Source organism: Parasteatoda tepidariorum, chromosome 4, assembly GCF_043381705.1.
Source record: "Parasteatoda tepidariorum isolate YZ-2023 chromosome 4, CAS_Ptep_4.0, whole genome shotgun sequence".
Classification (NCBI taxonomy): Eukaryota; Metazoa; Arthropoda; class Arachnida; order Araneae; family Theridiidae; genus Parasteatoda; species Parasteatoda tepidariorum.
The window spans coordinates 32,588,810-32,611,910 of NC_092207.1; the positions used below are offsets into that span (position 1 = coordinate 32,588,810).

The window sequence follows — 23,101 nt, forward strand, 5'->3', positions numbered from 1 at the left end:
TAAGAAGAATGTCATTGAAACAATAAAAATTATGAAAAACAATAGCAAATTGCATACAATTATGTTCTTACAATTTTCATATCTACTTTTCGTCTTTGCAATTTTGTATATCTGTTTTTAATTTAAATAAAAACAGAAAGAATTTTTCCCCAAGACAATAAAAAATTAAATGATGATGTGACTCAAATACAACTAACTTGTAAATTATTTTTAAGCATCTTACCTTAATTCACCATATGCTACAATTTCTTTTAAAGATAAAATGCCTAGCTTGCCAGTGTCATCACACTGTAAGGAATTCCGGATAAATTATGGTAAAAAGTACTAACTTCCGAAGTGCAAATCTGTATAATCCATTTTTATCGTAAAATTTTGCAGTAATATTTGCATTTTACAGGGATGTATTTACAGTAATATTTATTTATTATTACAGTGACTCGATGATTTTACAGTAAATATTACTGCATAAAAATAACGGTAATATAACAGATTTTTGGTTACATAAAATTTTACGGTAAAAATACTATTTATGGTAAAAAGTTCCGCATTTAGGTTGCCAGTACTTTCTAAGGTAATCTCATGTGGTATCTTTTACATTGATCCAAGCATTCACAGGTCCATTTCAAAGCCCTAGACATTTGTTTTGTCACGTGACATGCAGAAAGACCAATCTAGAGTTAATTGCACTAAGTAATACTTTGATTCTGCATTTGTACAAATGTATTCCGTACTAAAGATATTTGCACTAATCGTACTTGGTACGTATCAAATGCTTCAAAAAGCAGCAAGAAAAACTTGGACATGAGTTTGACGTCTTGCAAAGATTATAACATACTTTTTTCAAATGCTGTGCTTGCACGTATATACATCTTTCCATTCTCTGCAAACTTTGCATTTCACTTTGCAACACCAGTTGAATTTGCAAGAACATTTTTCTGCAAAAAGTTCTCTACGAGTGTCGTAACCCTTGCCACAACACAGAATGGCGCACCCTTCAACACCTTTCGAATCTCGGTCACATCTTCTTCCACCGGTACCCAGAGTACCTGCAAAATGACAACAACAATACCTTAACACACTTTATTCCCACACCAAATTATATTTTTACATAGAAAACTTTCTCTTAAACAGCTTCTATTTAAAATGATATCCTCTTTAACTATAGATGGATGACAATCTAATAATCAATTAATCAATCAATAATCAAACAATGCCGTAAACTAATTGGATGTGAGTTGAAGAATAAATTTCTTTATATCGACATAATTGTTAAAAAAGGAAAATAGAATGCATTTTATAACACTTATGAATAGTGCTGAAAAACATTGAAGCACATATAATGGTGCAAAAGGAGAAATACAATAATTTCGGTTTTGTAGACAAGAACCTTCCTCAGAGTTGAAATACAAAATGACAGAAGAAAAACATGGGACAAACAAATAGCAGCAAGAAAAAAACGCTCCATTTACGTTTTTCAGCTTTGCACTAATTATTATGCATTATTGAATAAGATATAACTTAAAATTGTATAGTGTAACTAAAAAACTATTCCATAATGACTATATATCCGTCGTTGAACAACCTACCCAACATTAGGTTTGCGACTACTATTGTTCAACTCCGTAGCCTTTTAGTTTTGAGCCAATCCAGAAGACAAGGAAACTCCTGAATCAGTACCCCTAGAGGTATTGATTAGTTATGGGAACTTGGAGGTCTTTGTAACCCCGACAGATTTAACGTGCATCAGTCACTATTTACTACACGGGAAATCTTCGGCCGACGGTGATCGAACCCACGCCCTCTTGGACATGGGCCCAGTGCCCTACCAACTAGGCTATTCCGGCCACATATGTTATGACTATAATGACTATTCCTAATGTTCTATAATAACTATTCTTAATGTTCTATAATGGCAATTCTTAATGTTTTTTAATGACTATTCTTAATGTTCTATAATGATTATTCTTAATGTGAAGTAAAATAAAAGAAGTAATAAATGAAGTGAGAAAAAAACAATACACATTGAAACGTTGACGCAAATGACAGCCATTGCCGCACAATTTTTGCGATTGGCAAATGACAGTTATTGCCATCCACAGAGTGTACCGACTCAAACATAAATCTCTTTTAGGGTATCTAGTTACTAATTCTTCCTGAAATTAATAACTGTTCCCTAATATTAGATTCGTTACAGAAATTGAATCTTAAAAATCAGTCTGCTCAAAATTCTTTGAAAATCATCGAATTTGTAATAAAGGTCACGAAATTTTTCATAACCGGTAGACAGCCTAGTTCTGCTCATTTTAGCTATATGAAAAGAACATCACTATTACGAAGTGTACCAATTTATTTACTTTTTAATTATTCAGTAACGCAACAAGAAAAAAAAATGTGATGAGGAAATAACGATTAAAACCGTCGAGAATTTTCATGGCAGATCTGTGATAAGATTCGATAATTTTCACTTCGAAACATAAGACTTTCAATCAATTTCATAAAGCAGTCATAAACAACTGAAAAGAAATTTGTTTCTAAACACGATCATAAAATTGAAAAAGTGATGCAAAGTTTAAAAGATTACTACTTAATTTAGCAGAAACAAAAGCGTCTTATATGAGATTCAAATAATCTAAAACCAATTTATTTGTGGATATAGCTCAAAGGTGGTTCCAAGAGTAAGAGGATTGCGCTCCAGGTAGACTAGAGAAACTGACTATCTATTGATGATTTAAATCCCTTCCTTGCTTCTTCTGACTTCAATTATGGTTGATCACAGCTTTGAATTGTTCTGGTTCTTTCTCACTTAAATAATACTTTGTAACTCTTAATGTGGTGGGGAAAAAATTTCATATTTATTAGCCCAGATAGCAGTGTATGGTGGATTTTTAATGTCAGCAACGACCTTTATCACAAATCCCAATAAGGTTTATAAATGATTTGCAAATAAACTTGCATTAACAACCTTTTTGGATCGAGATTTAATCTGCCTTTACAATGTAAGACTAGAGGATGAATCATCATTCACAAATCAAGAGTAGAAATCGTTCTCAAACCAGGGCTAAATTTACGTTCTCAATGTTTATTTTAGATTTCATGTGCATCACTGAAATAAGGTTTATTTGCTTTTATAAACTTTCTTTAACACTTTGTCAGTGAAGTTTGGTCTGATCATTAAGTTTCCTGCAGAAACAAAATGTTTCATTTAAGAGTCTGCACAAAGCTAGAATGAAAAAAAAAGCAAAAAACAAGGCTCTCAGTGAAAGCTAAAAAAAATAAGATTTTTACAAGCCTTTATTCATTTTTTAAGGAAACTAGCTTGACATAGGATATTTCCAGTTTGAAAAGAGATTAACCCAACTTTTTTATGCAAACCAAATTAAAAGGAAAAAAAATCACTTGCCATAAGGTTGGTGATATCTGAAGAGGAATCTGAAAACATACGTTATGGAAAGTCAATAAGAAAGTATAGTTTGTCAAAGCTAAGAACTCCTCCCGCCACAAAGTCTGAGGCCGTCTGGGGCTATGGAGACAAGAATGGTGCATTTTAGGGAGGGTAGCTTCACTCTGGGACTAATACAATAGACAGAAGAAAGATTCCCTTTCAGTCGCTGACCCGAGCCGAAACCACTGCAAAACAGTGACCCCGCACCCCTACTTGAAATAGTCATATCTCGTTACCACAGTCACCGCCACAGGTCCAGACGTATGTCTGGGGGAGTTCTTATTTTAGACAAACTATATATCTATTCATGTTAAAAATTCCATTAACACTCAATACAAACCCAACGACTTGTTGATGGCGCAGAAATCTGGTGATGGCTCAAAATATATTAGATCCAGTTTAGTGTAGGGTTTTGTTCCATCGACAGACACCAAAGCCATCTGGTTGCTCATGGTCACTTGCACAGCCCCTTCGTACTTTCTCTTCAATAGTCTCCCAACTTCGCGAAATTCCATCTGAGCCGACCAGCAAGTTCTGGAAGCACAGGATCCACTCACGCCATGGCACTTACACTGCAATCGTGTCTTCTTCTGTACTGCCTGAATTAAATATAGCAAAAATAGAAATTAAATATAGCAAAAATAGAAATTAAATGTATCAAAAATTAAATGCATCAATCAATATACCTTGATAATCTAAATTTTAAAAAGCAACAGGAATACAGAAAATAATTTCATATAAAAATTTAAGGTTCCGCGAGGCACTTTTTCAGCACTGTATTCATAAAGTATGCCGAATTAAAAATCTACATCTATAATCTACATTTCAAAATTTTTAGAAAAAGTTTGGTTTGAAGGCAAAAGCTTTTTGCTACGGGTGAGAAAATGTTTTATACCATATGCAGTGTCCATATAAAATATATAAAAATGTGAATCTATATGTATTTATGAATTAAATCTATTGTAAAAGAGTGATTTGAATTCAAAATTTTATATGTTATATGTAATATTGGATTATGCTGTTTGCACTGCATATGTAAAATGTACCAAAATGTGAATCTATATCTACAATCTAAATCCAAAAATCTATAGAAAAATTTTGCTTGAAGTTAAAATTTTATGTTTTTTTGTGCTATCAACACAAAATATTTTCTGTGAAGTAAACAGAATTGTGAATCTGCATCTATAACCTGTATTTTTAAATCTAAAGAAAAATTTTGGTCTGAATTAAAAAATTTATGTTACACATGTAAGAATATTTATGTAATTTATCAAATTTTACCACTTTTACGAAATTTTAAAGCATATTATAAAGCAGTATTTTGTTGTTAATTTTACCAAAATCATTTCCAAGACTCTTCGGTGAATATTACCTTGATTTTCGGGGTTCCCATAGATAAAGAAACTTAGCAAATTTCACCATAATTCGGTAGTTTTGACTATATTTTTATTCTCCGAATACTTTTATGAACGAAAATTAATTTCAATGTTAAGTAATGTAAAGAAAAATGGTCTAGATGAATTGAGTTTTATGAATTTTATTCTCCCCTCAAATTTTGGAGAAAAAAACAGTTTAGAGATAAATTTGTCTATTCTTTAAATGCTACACAAAACGTATATTGTTTATTTACATTGTTTATCAGTTTTGAAATTTCGGAAGCAAATTTCAAAACTGATCTGGAAACTGAAGTGTTTTTAGTTCTGATTAGTAAATAAAATTTGAAACTAGATCAAGCTAAAAATTATTGAGATCAAGATAAAAATTATTCAATTTCGTATCAACATTCCATATTAATATGAGCACTTCTTAGAGGTTGTACGGAATTAGAATATATTCATATACTAAAATTAAAAGTGTTGTAAACATTTTAAAATACCAGTATCTCCTCATTTATTCGAAGTTTATTTACTATAAAGATATAAAAAACTATTTACATAAGAAAACAAAAACAAAATCTTATTATTAACATTAAATAAATTCCATAGAATCTTTTATTCCTAACAAATTTTGGGGAAAAAACAGTTTCGAGACAAAGGTTGCATAAAACACACCTGTATTCAATTTATTTTACTATAAGTCTTATTTCAGCTACAAATGTTTTTCGTTACTTTTAAGTATTTTAGCATAAATCGTAAGCCTTGGAATGGTAATACTCTTTTATTATTAATGTTCTTAAAAAGCATTTTTAAGAACTTTTGGTAAAATACGGATCTGGGTTTTAAAACATGTGACATATTTGGATCGTCTGCCTGTTAACAGATGAGGGAGTGTAAAAGTATTTTCACTGCAACAACCCTGACTATGCAGTAAAACAACTGCGTAATTGATTTTGGGTTGTTTGTAAATAACAGGTTTAATTTAAAAAAAAGAAAAATTGCATAAGTATATTTAGTGATCCATGCGTGGCACAACGAAAATTCATTTTAAATTTTAATTTTGCTGCTAAACCTTTTTTACAAAGTAAGTTTAACTATAATTCATTAACGGTTATTTTTTTCTATAGCATTTTTTAATAAATATAATTTAAAATTTATGTGATATTCTAAAGTAGTTCAAACAATATAATTTATTTCAGAAAAAGGGAGGTAAAAGTCAAAAAGTAGAAAGAAAAATAGAACGAAAAGTAAAAAAGAGAAAATATAGTACCTTATTGCATATAAGGATTTATGATCTAAAAGTTATACAAATCAAATACAAAATCTCTAAGTTATACAAATAACAGCTAGAATTCTTAGCATTGCAGAATCCAAAAATAGTAACCTTTAAATGGTATTAAGAGCCTTCATGTAGCATGTTTAGGTTATCTATTAGGCATCTAAACACATTTTTTAAGTATCTCACGCATTCTTTACTAGATGCATCCTCGCTTCAAATCCATGGAAATTGATAAGCCTTCGTATTTATAGTATTTGTAAAAATTAAATTAAATAACTTTACAATATAATAAGCACAAAAAAATTTTTTTAAAAAAAACAGGCTTTTGATGCTGTAATGGTGGTACATTCTCATAGTCTAGGCTGTTTCGTTGTGGCAGCAGCAAAAATACCGAGACAGCCAGATACCTTTTTATTCTTGTTCATTTGTGCTATGAAGTTTATTTCTCAGTTATTGTCTAACTAGTACAAACAGGACCTTACTTTTTTTTGCTTTTGAGCATGTAAATATTTCACTTATACTTATTTAAAAGTCAGTAGGTCAGTTTGAAAAAATAAATAAATAAAAAATAAAAACAGAATATTATAATTTTACATTCATATTTAAAAAGGAACAATTTTTAAAAAAAAGCTTTTCGTGTTACACAAAACTCAAGTCATTAAACAATAACATCATTGATGATGTTCGGAAAAGTTTGATATTGTTGCTTGATATTAAAAAACATTGTCATTGAGATGAATGTGACAATTCTTACTGTACCAATTATGAAAAATTTACCAATTATAATTATGTACCAGTTATGAGAAAAATATAAGTTTTCCCTAACTGCAAGATGATTACAAAACTCAGTTTACTCATTAAATAACAACTCAGACACACAGTTCTTTGTGTTGTTTGCAATTTAGCCAAAAAAAAGTATTGAGAACTCATAACATATATTAGTCAAAAAATAATAAAATGAAACAAAAATCATTAAAGCTACTTTTTTTATTGAGACTAAAGAAGAAAATGTTATTCATGCTAGAATTAAAATGAAAACCGTAAAATGCTTCCCTTTCGTAATAAACCTTTGACACAACCAAAAATTCCCCCCAACGTCTTTCGAAAGCAATGCGCCCTACGTTTTTGATGATATTGCACTATTTAGGTTTAAGAAGACCTGGAGCCTTCACATTTTCCGTATGTAAATTTCCAGGAAATAAAACATATATTTTACCTCTCAATTGTAGAATTCTACAAATTATCTAAAATGTGCAGATTAACTAGGAGGATGCAATGAAATAACAAAAAATTTATTTATTCCTCAAATTACCTAGGTAATCTACAAACTGCCTAGATAATTTACGTATGACCTACTGAGCACTCTTTAAAGTGAAAATAAAATTTTTGCTAGTACAACTCCGCAGTTTCTGAAAGCATACATAACGTAACGTTATTTACTTATTTTTCGTTACTTGAAAAATCAAGTTACTGCAATCAAATAATTTACACATTTGATGATCGAACCAATCATCAATCACTTTAATCAAATGTAACCAAGAAAAGAATTAGATGATTTAAAATTTCCTCACAATTAAGGAAATTGACATTTATTTGTCTTTCGGTTTATAAATCAAGTCAATATAATCAAACAATTCAGAAATTAGTTGATAAAATAGGAAAAACAAATTTGTGAACTTTAACTGTATGATGACTGTTAATGTGCACATTACCTGCACAGTAAAAATTCCAGTAAAAAGTACCGGTACTCAGGGAGCCGGTACTTTTTATCGTAAGATCCATTTTTACCAAAACATATTGCGGAACAAAAAATCAAGTAAACCATATTTTTGCCGTAATAATTACGTTAAACTCACTGAATCATTCGAATTAAATAAATATTGCAGTAAAAATTGCAGTATTATATTTTACAGTAAAAATGGATAAAGCGGATATTTCGAATTTTGCACCCAAAGTGCCGGTACTTTTATACCATAATTTGATCCGGAATTTTTCACAGTATAAGAAAATTGTGAAAACTTATGATTCCGCACATTAAAAGATTATCTAGTTAATCTGCAGATTAAATAGGGAATGTGCATCTTATCGGTTTTCGGTAACTTACAATAAATATTATATAAATATTTATAAATATTAGTAACATATAAATATTTTTCCTTTGAAGCAGCAAAAGAAATATATAATTAAAACTATTTCCTTTATTTACATGATATTTATCTGACAAAAAACGAAATATCTTCATTACACTGATAAACAAAATTAAAAAAAATTTTCATATCTTAGAATACAATGCATTTTCTAAGACAATTAAAATGTGCTGATTCAAAATATGCGAACCATTTATCTCTATCACCCACCATTTCTTAGATATACTTTTTCAAACATTTGTCGATATACTTCATCATCATTTTACAATAAAACTATTTACTATTAAATTGAGAAATCGTGAACATATTATCAGATTAAGTGACATCATATGCATGCTGCATAGAAAAGTTTTGTTCAATATACATCTCACATTAAATCAATGCATACTGAAAATACATACTCAATCTAACGTATACTTCAGTATTACACACATCTTGAACGTCCTCACAGTAGGAAATGGTAAACCTAAGAAAAGAGCATCTGAAAAGAACCCGGAAAAGAACTTTAGAAAAAAAAGCACCGAAAAAAATAAAATTTTGAAGAAAAAAAAACAGTACTTTAACTAACTTATGAATTTACGTACAATATGATTTGGGCAGTAGAGCATTTAAGGATCGAATTTAACGTAATTACATATTTATTTTAAGGAAATTGAATATTTTTTGTTTAAAAAAAAATTAACTAAAGAACAGGGATTAATTCAAAGTTCATGGAACGAACTTTACGCATTTCAAACTACTTCACGACATTTTACAAACTCTCTAAACATTACTCTTAAACAGTTCCATAATTTTTCTGAATTCGAATAATTACACAAATTGTTTTGTGGTAATTATTTTTTAATAAGTTATCTTAAAAAAAAACATTAAAATGAAACATTTCATATATTTTGTCAATATTTTTAACTGATCACAAAATCTCATGAGATTAACTGATACATTATATATAACAATACTATTAAGTATATTATATAATTGTACAATTAAGAAAATTCAGAATATGCATAATTTCGTTCCCGTAAGCATCGAATAATGTTTGCATATTAATCAGTTTTTAAAGAAAAAGTATCTATTTACATTCAAATAAATATTTCATTTCATAGAACTCATGCTTAATAGCCTGAATCAAATCTATCATTAAATTCGTGTAATTGTTAAAGTAGTGCTTTTTTTCCAATTGTTTCCAATGCTTTTCTTTCCTTGTTTTTTCTGCAAGATACTTTTTTCTTCATAGTTTTTTTCTGTGGTTGTAGTATAAAGCGTTCTTCATTGAGAAAGAATTCAAAAAGTCTTAGCGTTTGTGGCAAAGATGACTAAATGCTGTAAACAGTGAAAGCAAATTTTTTTTTTTTGAATTATTAAAATTTAAACAATAACTCATTAAAATTACCAAAATTTAAACAATATCTCATTAAAAATTATCAAAATTTAAACTCTATTCCATTCAAGCTACTGAAATTTAAACAGTATTCTTTGAAAACTAATCCATGATTAATCCAAGTGTTCCATGAAAATTAACCTTAGTAAATATCTTTAAAACCTGATAAGATAGAGAAAAATGGCTTTCAAATTTGAAATCAGCATAACAATCTACATAAGAAAAGACAGACACCATATCATATATCTATAGTTTGTTCATCTTCCCTCTTTACTAAGGAGCTAATCGGGAGAATCTACACCAGATAGATAATAAACACACCATTGTAATACAAAATAAAATTCAATAATAAAAATATATCAACTGATAAAATTGTCCAACTTGTCTCCTACTTTAAGTCAATTATTCATTATTAATTTTAGTAACAGTTCCAAAAGTATAACTGTAACTTTAAATAATGTTAAAAAGTATAAATATTAGGGGAGAGTGGGGTCAATTGTAACAGGTTACGATTGTAACAGAGCAAAAATTTCGAGTATTGGATTCTAGATTTGGTTCCTAGGTGGCGCACAAGGTGTATTTAATAAATCTACATGTACACCCCTGCTGGCAACCATTTTTATGTACTTTTGAAAGTGTTACATCACAAAAGATATTTTCATGCTACGTAAGTACTTTTTTTGGTATTAGAATATTATATTGTAACAAAGTAATTTTGTTTAAACAAATAAAAATTATTAACCAAATATGTAAGTGGGCACCTTAATTAACATTTCAAAAAAATAAGTTTAGTTTTCTTAGTTAACTAGCAATGTTTTTAACAAATGAAGCTGAAATGGCGTCTTCGGGACAATTGTAACAATAAGTAAAGGGACGATTGTAACAGCTGAAAATAAATAATATTATGTTTACAAACCATTACTTAACTCTTTAGGAACCACCAATAGTTTCCTATATCATTTATATTATGTTGCATGCGCATTATTTTATTTGTAACCTTTCACACCATAAATTAAAATTTTTAACCCCTTACAGTTAAAAGTTTTAACCCTTTAGGTCTCTGCTCATTATTATTTTTACTCCTAAAATATCACTATTATTTTGATCAATAAAAAAATATATCACAATTATGATAATATGTATAATTAACTGTGTTTTAGTTGAATTTATGAACTGTTACAATTGACCCCATAAGTGGGGACAATTGTAACAAGTGCACGACTGTCAAAAATTGTTAATAACTAATATAATAACATTTAAAATAAGATATTTATTTTTTTTTTATTGTACAGGATAGTCTACTTTACTCGTCTGTCAATTAATACTAATAATACATTGGATTTTTTGTTAGTTAAAAATAGTTAAGTAAAACATTTTACAGTTGACCCCACTCTCCCCTACTCTTTATCTTTCTCACTTTGATTAATATTATATTATATTATATTATATAAATGCATTATATAATAATGTAATAATGTAATAATAATGTATTTTATAATAATGTATATTATATATATTATATTATATTATATATGAATAAATTTTGATTAATATTACTTGCTTAGTATATTATATCATATAAATATTACTCTTTACCTTATTAACTGATAAAACTGTCCAACTTGTCTCTTATTTTAAATCAATTATTCATTATTAATCTTAGTAACAGTTCCAAAAGTATAACTGTTACTTAAAATAATGTTAAAAAGTATAAATATTACTCTTTATCTTCCTCACTTTTCTTCCTGCTCTGTTGTTGTGGAAGTTCATCAATGCCCGGGCATCTTTTCTTCTGTCTTCTCGGGCATCTATGAACTGTCGAGCGAATTTAACGCCTGCAGATATGTGAGAACATCCACCCCAACTATATCCACCGACAGTGGGGTCGAAGCCGAAACCCCGACGAAGGGGATCACAGGGACAGTTCGGGATCTCTCCCCTGCTACAGGAACGAATGATGGCGTGCGTCACCCCTGCTGAACTGATAGCATACAAAAAAGCAGATTCTCGACTGTCAACTACAGAATTAGAAGGATTTTTTTATTAATTAAAAATTGAAAATAAAGAAACTTATTTAAGATAATAGGTCTTGAATACAACTTGCAGAAATCAACAAGTGTGCTACTCATTAACAAATTAAAATTTAAAATTTCAAAAGAAAAAAACTTGTTTTTATTAAGCAATACAGAAAAAGTTCATTTATTTTTTCTCTTATGGAGCTAATAACTGGATGATTAAAAAATGTTTATGTAGTGCATATCGATAAATCAATAAATTTAAGAAAATTTTTATTCTGAGCCGTTATTTATCTCTTATTTTATACTCGTTTAACATCAAAAAGACGCCCGGTGGCTGAGTGATAGCGCTTCGCCCTCCCGTGTCACGGGTCCTGGGTTTGATCCTCGGGTCGAGAAAGGTTGACTCAGCCTTTCATCCCTTCAGTGGATCGATAAATGAGTACCAAGCATATTTGGGAACTAAACAATGGGGGTTTCGCGCTCGACTGACCACCTAGCCGGAACATCTGCTCCTGCACCCCAGAGTCCAAGATCAAGAAAACTGAGATGGGCACAGTAGGCCTTGGCCCTCTATGGGCTGTCGTGCCACTGAGTTTGGTTTTAGTTGTTAATATCAAAAATATTGCTATTTAGTTAAAGATCAAAAATATTAACATTTTTTTCTTCTTAAAAATTCTCCTTTATTGGAATGTTACCCACAAGCCCTGTCAGAAACATATATTTAATGTATTCTTGAGAAAGTTTATACCAAAAACTAGAATTATTTTCTGACATTGATAGCAAAAATAGTAAAATCAAATAATAATTATATCTCAAATGTGGATTGACTTAGCAATTACAGCTGTTACGGTAATGATTTTGAGATTTTATCATCAAAGATGTATGTTTAAATTTCTTTTTTAATATAAATTTAAAAAAAGCTTTGTAAAAAAATTTCGGTGTTTAGAGTAAAGGAAAAAAAGCGATATTCTTGAAAGAAAAATATCCTGAAGCTGTCACCTTTCAACATATGGCTTCCAAAAACAGAAGCACCAGATCCTAGAGTTGAGCAGTTCCACCTCTGATTTCGAAACTGTGCTTGACATTCAGAAACTCCTATTCTGGCACCTTTTGTAACACTCAACAGAATGTCAGGATGCTGTTCACATATCTCTCTTTGTTTTCTGGCAAGTCCAGGAATTCCACCACAAAGCATCTGAGTATCAAAAAGGGCAGAAGAAACTTGCAGTCTGCTTAGGAGCCTGAAGGGGAAAAAAAGAATTTGAGATATAAGTATATAAGTTAATTCTTTTTACCCAGAGACTTTTATCAGAATTGGAGCAGGATAATACACCATTTTCAGGATAATTTTTGAAAAGGTGTTTTTCGAAGTTTTTTGATAAAAAAAATTAAAAAATGTCTAAATCTAAGTGTCTCGTACTAAAAGCAGAGCTGTAATTTTAAACTATAAACACCTTCTTGGTATAAATAATTGTCTGAGCTTTAAAACGAACAAATATCTCGAATATTACAAAAAAAAACTTTTTAAAAATTAACAATTTCACGAGACTTTGTAAAAAAAAATAATTAAAATCAAGAAATAATTCATAATTATTCCAAATTCTTATGTATGTATAAGTCCCGACAATTGGATACAAAAGAAAAGTAGTTGAGAAAGTATATAAGTTAATTCCTTTTACCCTGAGACTTTTATCAGAATTAGAGCAGGATAATACACCATTTTCAGGATAATTTTTGAAAAGGTGTTTTTCGAAATTTTTTTGATAAGGAAAATTAAAAATTTCTCGTTCTCATAGCAGAGCTGTTAGTTTTATTTCACATTTATATATAAGATCCACTTAATTCATTAGCTTATAATTTATACTAAATTATACCTCATGAAATATACAAGAACAAAATATCACACACGTTTTAATACCTTCCAATTCCTTTAATCAAATATTAAATATCTAATCACGAAACAGTTGCAGTCAACGAAAACTCAGTTTACACAATTACACAAAAAATTAATTTTTCTATAACTGGGCAAGTTTTTCAACCAAATGATACAATACGCAATTCAGTCTCATTTTTTTTTTTTTATATATTTTGGTTCGCGAACTTACTGGGCTGGAAAAAAATGGTCAAATTAAATACATGCATAAATGTCATAGTAAACAAATAATTGTCCATTATGCAAGGAATCAAATCTTGAAGATTAAAGCTTTGGGGTGTAAGTACACTTTTCTTCAAACCCAAAACTTATTAAAAACAACATAATTTTAAGAAAAACAACAAATTTATTTCATTTTAAACAACTATTATAGTATCTTCTAAAAATTTTGTCTCAATATTTACAATTGTATTGTTAATTTCAGACAAACATTCGACTAACAGCTTTTACAATCTCTTAGCTAAGTTTTAAAAGAATTTATTTTTACAGTTTTCAAAATAATTTTTAGAATATTGTTAACTCTATGCATTAAAGAATGTAAACTACATATTATTATAAACTTTTATGTTCACGACTTTTTTAATTTAGTATATTTTTCTGTAATTTCATTCGCAAATGTAGACTAAAAGCTAGTCTACTTTACCTTATCCATTTAAGTAATATTATTTTAAGTTTTGAATTTAAAAAAGGCTTATTTCTTATAGACACGAAAAGAAAAAGAATTATTTTAAAAATTTATTATTTAAATTTACATGAAAAGTCTAATTTAAACTTAAATCTGAAAAGTTCTGCAAACTTTCTGCACTTACTGCACTTAAAATAACTTATCGTTAAGTAGGTAAACCTTTAATAATATCTTATCAATCTAAGTATTATTATCTCAAGTTTTGTATTGAAAGAAATGCTAATTTCATTTAGAAACGAAGAGAAAACGTATCGATTCATTTCAAAATTTATTTTAAAAATTTAATTTTTAAATTTACATGAAAAATCTACTTTAAACTTAAATCTGAAAAGTACTGCTAACTTTCTGCACTTATTGCACTTAAAATAATTTATAGTTAAGTAAGTAAACCTTTAATAATATCTCATCTATCTAAGTATTATTATCTTAAGTTTTGAATTGAAAGAAATGCTAATTTCTTTTAGAAACGAAAAGAAAACGTATCGATTAATTTCTAAATTCATTTTAAAAATTTAATATTTAAATTTATATGAAAAATCTACGTTAAGCTTAAATCTGAAAAGTACTGCTAACTTTACATCTTACTGCACTTATTGTAATTTATCTTTAAGTATGTAAACCTTTAATAATAATGAAATATTTAGTAAGGTTTTAATTTTTCGAAATTTATGGCTGGCATATATCATAATTCAATAATTTTGTATTCAAATAATTTGATTTACTGAGAGCATTTCTAAACTTTTTTTATAACTTGCATACATTTTAGAATGTATATTAAATCAAAGATGCAATACAATTAAATGATTTAAGAACGATTTTGTATTTAGGCAATTTTTGCAAAATTATTTTAAAAAAGAGTTTTAATGTAGGTTAAATATTTTTGCAAGAATTTTGAAACTTTACATTTTATATAAATTATATATAATTTCATAAATTATACATAATTTTAGAATTTAAATATGAAACAAAAATAATGTATTTATTTTATAATATCAAAATAAAAAACTAATAATAGTTAAATCCTTATAAATAGCTTCACGGATAACGCTGTCGGATTGTTTCAACGTTTTGAACAATAACTTATTAGTATATTATCAATCGCAATTATGCAATTATATTTAATTAACGTATGTTTCATAGTTCTTCTTAAGTTTGTGTTTTTCTGACTTACCTACCGAAGTACATTGTATAACTTTGTGTCTTAAAGACTTGACACATAACACAATAACTCTTAAAAATTATTATTAATTAATAAATTTATTTTCAACAAAAGATAGTGGCATTAAATTCATTAAAAATTATTGACTTTCATTGTGTTTCATTCGCTCTTAAATAATCCTTCAATATTTAATTTATTTATTTTTCATACTAAAACCAAAAAATATATTTTTTAAAAGTATTGATTTTCTGAATATTATATTATTGAAAAATTAAAAATGAATATTTTACTATATAAGTTTAAATGATTCTGATTATCAAATTCTGCATTATTTCATTGCTTTTTGATCAATTAAAACAAATGTTTGTGAGTAACAGCGTTTTGAAATAGTAACACAGACTGTTTACCACGCAGTGTTATTGTTATAAAGCATTTTAATTAAATAAATAAAGTTATGTAAATAATAGTTGGAGCTGTATTTAATGCAACTATGCATTAAAACTCATTATATTAAAATGAAATATAGACAAATTATATCAAGAACAACCAAACAGAATATTCATGAATTATAACTAAAAAATTCGTTAATGAACATTCATACATGAACATTTTAAGCTAAACAGTATTTTCGAATATGCCAAATATGCCAAAAATTTCATCATCAGCTTCATCAAAATCTCATTTTCTTTTTTAAAAGATACATTGCGTAAAAATGGATGTGATGGGAATATATTTAGAGTATTTCAGGATAATCTTATTAAAATACCTGAAAATCCATTTTTAAATGTAAAAAAAGAAAGAAAAATCACAATGCAATCTAAGATTAATTTCAAGAAACAATTTAAGTCGTTAAGCTTTAACTTATGGAATTAATTTCTTTATTAGCAATTATTAATTAATTATCAATTATATTATTATCAATAATTTCTTTAAAATGAGATCTATCCAAGGGGCTCTGAGCTAAGTATCACTTTCACCCCAGTGCTCTTTTCTTAAACGAATGGTGCTCCTTCTTGACTTAATCAGAAAGACCAAAGGCTGGCGAGCTTGGCTTGACAGAGCGTCAATAGAAAAAACAAGAAAATGACATCTGTTAAACAAAAACTAAATCAAAATCAAGTATATTCAGTAAATTTTGAAATATTCTCCATTTTTAGAAGAAAAAAAATTCTAAATTTTCTGAAAAAAGTTAACTTTTTGAAAAAATTGCTTCAAATACTAAAAAGGATTATTCTATTTAAACAAAAGTGAAAGTTGAATAATTTTTATTAGAAAAAATTCTAAATTTTGTTGGACATATAAGGGTGGTTTTCAGGAAACAAGACAATTCGAACCAGAAAATTTCTTCGAATTTAAAGTCTTCAAAATAATCTAAATTTTTTTTGTATATTTATTTAGTTACATTTATTAATGTCTTTCAGGCAGCAGTGTAGTTTATTGACATTTGCTCAAGAAAAAAATAAAATTGAAATTCACTACATTTTGAATACCAGGAAAATGACATATTAGCTTAGAAGTTTGAAAAAAAACCTCATTTTAAGTTATTAGTAAGTAACAAAATTTAAGCCTTTATGTTAAATGAACCATAAATAACTTAAATTAATTCTTTTTATCTACTGTAGAAAGAATCAAAAAAATTTTATTGCTGATATGTACAGAATAAAATTGTGCATAAAAACCTACTCACCTTGAAAGAATTTTTGAAATAGATTTTGAACCAGAAAGTTGGTTCTTTATTCATGCAACAAGACATATTCAGATAGGAGAGTATCTAATCAATCTATTTACATAAGATTGATTGCTGGCTCTGTCTATTTTGATTTATTAGGTTACTAAATAAAAGTAGCCAGGAAAATGACAGATTTTCCTGTGACAAACAAATTATTGACAGAAAAAAAAAGTTAAAAGAAGTTTTTGTAAATAATACCCTCTGCGTATATTCTAGAAATGCTTGCACCGGTCGAGATAAAGAAAATTAGATATTAAAAAACTTATGGGAAGTTTTGAAACTAGTTATTATTGGAAACATTTGTTTGTGACATGCCAGATACATGAAATTTTGAAGTTCAATTTAATTTTTTAAAAATACAAAATAGTCGATGCTAGTACTAGGTTATTTTAAAATGCTAACAGCAATGCTATTCATGAAATTTTTTTTTATAAAGTTACTTTAGTAGTTTAGTTTTAAATCTTGGTGTAAGTGACTGTAAATTGTCATATTTCGTGAGAATTACCCATAAACAGGAAACTAAAAATAGTATCGTTAAAAAAAAAAAGCATAAAACACTTTAAATGATATCTTAAAATTAAATCAATAAGACTGCTTGCTAAAAGTTCAATTTCATTTTTGGAACAATTTATAAATAGTTGTAGAATAATATTTAATTCTAAAAGGCACTTGATCTATATACTATTTGCTTAAAACTAGTTTTTGAATGACAGACGAACTCTTGTTGTAGGATGTTTTGAATTCAAAAACCTTCTTGTTATCATTTATTATTACAAATAAATACAAATATCTTAAAATTATATATTAATATAATTCAAGCAAACATATATAAAAATATATTCAAGCAAACGGTCTTACAAATTTTAATAGATTTAATAATTGCACCCTTACTTTCAATTCTAAAATTTTATCGTCTAATTATGAGGCAAAAGGACTACATTCTAAACAATTTAATTTTTATTGTAATCATTTTACTATGACTCATTTTTAATCTGTCTTGATGTATTTTCTTTTATTCAAAATAATACTTTAAATTTAGAAAAAAAAGGACACAATTCTTTTAGCATCTCGGTTTTTGATACATTTAGATTATAATTTTAGAATTTTCTTATATTGTAAAATAATGTAAAGATGCTAGATTAGTGTACTACTAGCTTAAAACTTGCTTGAGTACACAAAAATTTCGTAAGAATAATTGTAGAATAATTTTTGCTCTAAAATGTGTCCTAAAGTAGCAATTTTAATTGAGAAAAAAGAATAAAAGTTTTTAATTGAAGAATTCTATAAATATTGGAATTTTAGAAACATTCTAATTTCCAATTCTGGAATTTTGCTTCTTAATAAAAATAAGACAAAAGGATTACATAAATACGTACCAATAGCTTAGTTTGAACAACTTAACTTTTACTCTTGTCACTTTGCTGCAATTCGTTTTTAATCTGGCTCAATTTGTCTTCTTTTATTCAAAATAATATTATCATTTTAGAAAAAGAAAATATTTCTTTAAAAAAAAAATTTTTTTTTTTTCAGATTTTGGATTTTTAAATTGTAGTTTCAAAATTTTCAGTTTAATAAAATAAGATAAAGAGATTTGATCAGTGCAGTTTTAAACTATCTCTTGGATACTAAACAACTTACAAATTATAATTGTAGAATAATTTTTTCTCTAAAAAGAGTCTAAAAATAACATTTTGAATTGAAAAAAAATAATACAAATTATTGGGTAAATGATTCTATTAATATTGGAATTTTAGAATCGTATTCTAATTTTCAATTCTGTAATTTTGTCTTTTAATAAAAAGAGCTTATGTAGTTATTTTTAAACAAAAGGACTACATAAGAGAGTACTAATAGTTTATTTTGAACAACTTTTACTCTTGTCAATTTGTTGTTACTCGTTTTTCATTTGTCTCAATAGATCTTTTTTTTAAAAATAATACTTTAATGTTAGGAAAAGAGATCAATTCTTTGAGCAAATAGATTTTTTATACTTTATTTTTAGTTTTTAGTATTTTTTAATTGAACAAAATAAGGTAAAGAGGCTTGATCAGTGCTATCTATCAGCTCTAAACTAGCTTTTGAGTATTGAACAACTTACAAACTTTACTTGTAGAGTAATTTTTATTCTCAAAGTAGTCTAAAAATAATATTTTAAAAGAGAACAAACAATTTATGCAAATGATTCTATAAATAGTGGAATTTTAGTATTGTATTCTATTTCTTAATTCCGGATTATCTTTTTTTAATAAAATGAAACAAAAGGACAACAGAAGTGCGTAGTGATAGCTCATTTTGAACAAATAATTTTAATTATAGCCTTTTTGGTGTAACTCGTTTTAAATGTGCCTCGAAATTATTTCCTTTATTTAAAATATTTTAAAGCCAAAAAAGAACTCAATATTTAGAGAAAACTGTTTTTATGTATCTCATTTTCAGATTTCAATTGTAAAATTTTTCAATTGAATAAAATAAGATAAAGAAGCTGGGTATACTGTTAGTTTATTGAACAACTTACTATAGATCTAGAATACATTTACTCTAATAAGTGTCTAAAAACTATATTTTGAATCAAGGAAAAAGAATACAAATTTTTAAACAAGTGACTTTATAAATTTTGGAATTTTAGAATCATGTTCTAACTTTCAATTTAAACTTCCACTATTGAATAAAATGAGAAAAATGAATCATATGAATGTATATCATACCACCATGATCCTATTACACCTTGTGGACAACAGAACGCCATCAAAATTACAACAGCTATTCTTGCACTCAAAAAAATCTTCAATCTAACTATCATTGTCACAAGAAAATTGAAAATAAGGTTCATTTTTTCAATTTTTTGTTAACTCGAAGAAAAAAAAACGATATATTTATCCAGGATGCCGAAAAAACCACCTCATCTTTTGGGGAGCTAAAATATTTTTTCTACCTTTAGATCATTTTTCATATCACTGGTCACCAAAAGACATTTTACCGCATCCACTGAGCAAAAAGGGCGGAGCTTCAGAAATGATATCGACCAATCATTGGCAAGAGTGAAGAGAAAGAGCTGGAATTCACGCATCTTTTGGATCCTCTATTTTTAGAATATTTATTCCTATTAGAGCTTAAAAAATTTTCTGATCTCACTTCTTATTATAGAGATATCATTTATTATTACTTAAATTTTGGTATTTACTATTATGTAGTATTATTTTACAATATTAGTATGTGATATTAGTACGTGACATTGTTACATGGTTATCAACATAAATATTAGGTAGTATATTGTAATGTAGTATGAATGCGTATTAGGTATTTATTAATGTAAAATCATTCAATATGTGATTCTCCTTAATTAAATGTTTTTAAGCTGCTCCACGAAAAGATTTAATTTTTAACTAATGAAAACTTTTTTAGTAGGGAAAATTTAAACAAAACTTAAACTGAACTTAAACTGAAACTTAAACAAACTAGAAACAAATGGCGCAAATGGATTGCAAATGTTTCGCATACTTTTGCACTTGACTAAATAATTTCAAAAAGAATTTTTAAATTTTTTTTCAAAAAATAAAAAAGCAAAGTAAAACTAATAATAATAATAAAAATTTTCAAAACAATTTTTTTTTATTGAAACTACGAGGTGATTAATGTCTAATGTATCATGACTAATGCCTAATGTCATCTGAAGAAGCGTTTAAAAGGTCTTGCTCTATGCTTAGATTGCATATAGATTTTATAAAAATAAGTCCTAAAAAATGCATCTTCATAAGAAACACTTGATTTTATTTAGTTTTCACAATACTAAATCGTAATATCTACTATGGACGTTATTTATCGCAAAAATAGTAAAATTTTTGATCAAAAAATCAATTTTCGAGATAAAAACATATTGTTCTATGTTATATTCCTATTTATTCTTTAATTTTAAAAGTTTAGAAGTATTTCGTTTACATAAACTGTAACATTTTTACATCGCTTTTGTTTAATGTGAATTTCTTTAAAAAGCTATTATAGCTTAGTAGTATTAATCTTAAGTCATAACTATTATAAATTTAACTTAATTTTTATACAAATAAATTTTTAACTATTTTTCAGAATTAAATATTCACACTTCTCTTAGTTTAAATTGGTTTTTACTCAAAAAGCAATACATCCTGATGGAAATTATGAATGGAAATAAAATTTAATTTAGGTAAAATGAATTAAATTTTAATTCATTCTAATTCATGAATTTATCTTCTTTTTATTACGTTTATAGTGTTTTAGTTTAATTTTAATTTTATTTTCAGAAAAGAGTTAATTTTTAAGCTTCTAGTAATTTATATTGTGTTTGTAACGTTATTATTCATTTAAAATTATTTTTTCCATGTTTTTTTATTCTTAAACTAAAATTGAGTTTATATCATTTATTTTTAACTTTAAAAAAATGTCACTTTTTTTAATTTAAGTTTTGTGCTGGTGATATAATTTTTAAGTAGTTATTTATTCCATTATTTCTAATATATTTAATTCCAACTGTAAAAAAACGACATTTTTAAAAATTTAAAATCCATCATTCCTCCCATTTCGAAACAATTGATTTACAAGGTAAGTAATGGCACTTTTTAAGAAGTTTACTTCTATACATATGTTTTAAAATAATTCATTTCCCACTTCCATTCAAAAATATTTAAATCATAAAAAACAAATTTTTTGAAATAATTTTGCGCAATCGTTACAGTTTTGAAGCCATTAGTTTATTCAAATACTAAACAATTTATTTCATCCTAAAAATCAGATTCCTTTGATTTTTTTTTTCTTTTTAAGTTATCATGTTTTTTTACATTTCTGTATTCAGGCGATATAACTTTGAAATAATTTGTATAATTATTCAGCTCTGATAGAACTCAAATTATTAAAGTTACTTCTTTTAATTAATTTTTTTCCTTATGTGACTTAATCCTAAAAAATTCTTTATTTATTCAATTTCACAAATTATTCATTCGAAATTAATTTAATTACATTAATTCATTCAATTTTTAATACATTTGCATCGTCAAAATTTTTTTTTAATTTAATTTTACTTTTGAGCAAACGATATAGTTCTGACAAAATTAATTTATTAATTCAATTTTACATTCATTCAAATTTACATTAGTTCTATTTTTTCATTCAATTTTTAGGGAATCCATTAACAGTGTAAAGGATTCATCTTCGTTTTTAATTTTGTTTTTGAGCAATCGATATAATTCTGAAATCCACCTTTAGATTCATTTATTCATTAAAATTATGATTAATTAATTCATTCACTCTATTCTTAAAAAAACTCATTTAAATCGCAAAAGATTACACTTTTTAATTTACATAACGTTATAACTCTGAAATAATTCCTTTATTCATTCAAATTTAGATTAATTACATTACAAAAATATACTTCTGATACGATTGTTCAACTTTTTATTTTTTTATCCATTCCTATTTGCATTATTTACATTTATTCATTCAAAAGATTACGATTATTGTTAAAAGATCGACTTTGCAAAAGGTTACATTTTTTTAATTTTAATTTTGCGCTATCACATTAGTTTTAAAGCAATTCATACTTCATTTAATTTTAAACTCCTCTGTACATTCAAATTTACATTAATTACATTTATTTCTTAAAAAACATATTCATCGTAAAATATTACTATTTTTTAACTGAATAATATTGCTCTGAAGCAATTCAATTATTGTTTTTATTTTACATTTATTCATTCCCTCAATTTTACATTCATTTTTTTTTTGTTCAATTTAACATTTCCTTTTTCATTTCATTTTGCATTAATTTATTCAATCAAATTTACATTAAATACATTTATTTAATCAAATTTATGTAAACTACATTTATTTATTCAATTCTTAAAAAACACATTTACATCGTAAAAGATTACTTTTTAGTAAAAGAAATTTAATTTTGTGCAAACGATACATGCGAATACGATATAAACG

At 26.8% G+C, this 23,101-nt stretch overlaps 1 protein-coding gene across 1 annotated transcript; it reads right to left on the reverse strand.

Moving 5' to 3' along the window:
• Positions 1–702: 702 nt before the first annotated feature.
• LOC107442876 (protein Wnt-2b-A-like) lies at positions 703–20,070 on the reverse strand. Its single transcript, NM_001323811.1, is given in 5 exon segments — positions 703–1,046; positions 3,783–4,041; positions 11,360–11,640; positions 12,640–12,881; positions 19,852–20,070. Coding segments are annotated over 5 exon segments (1,113 nt in total). The 5' UTR covers positions 19,977–20,070; the 3' UTR covers positions 703–840.
• Positions 20,071–23,101: the final 3,031 nt, after the last annotated feature.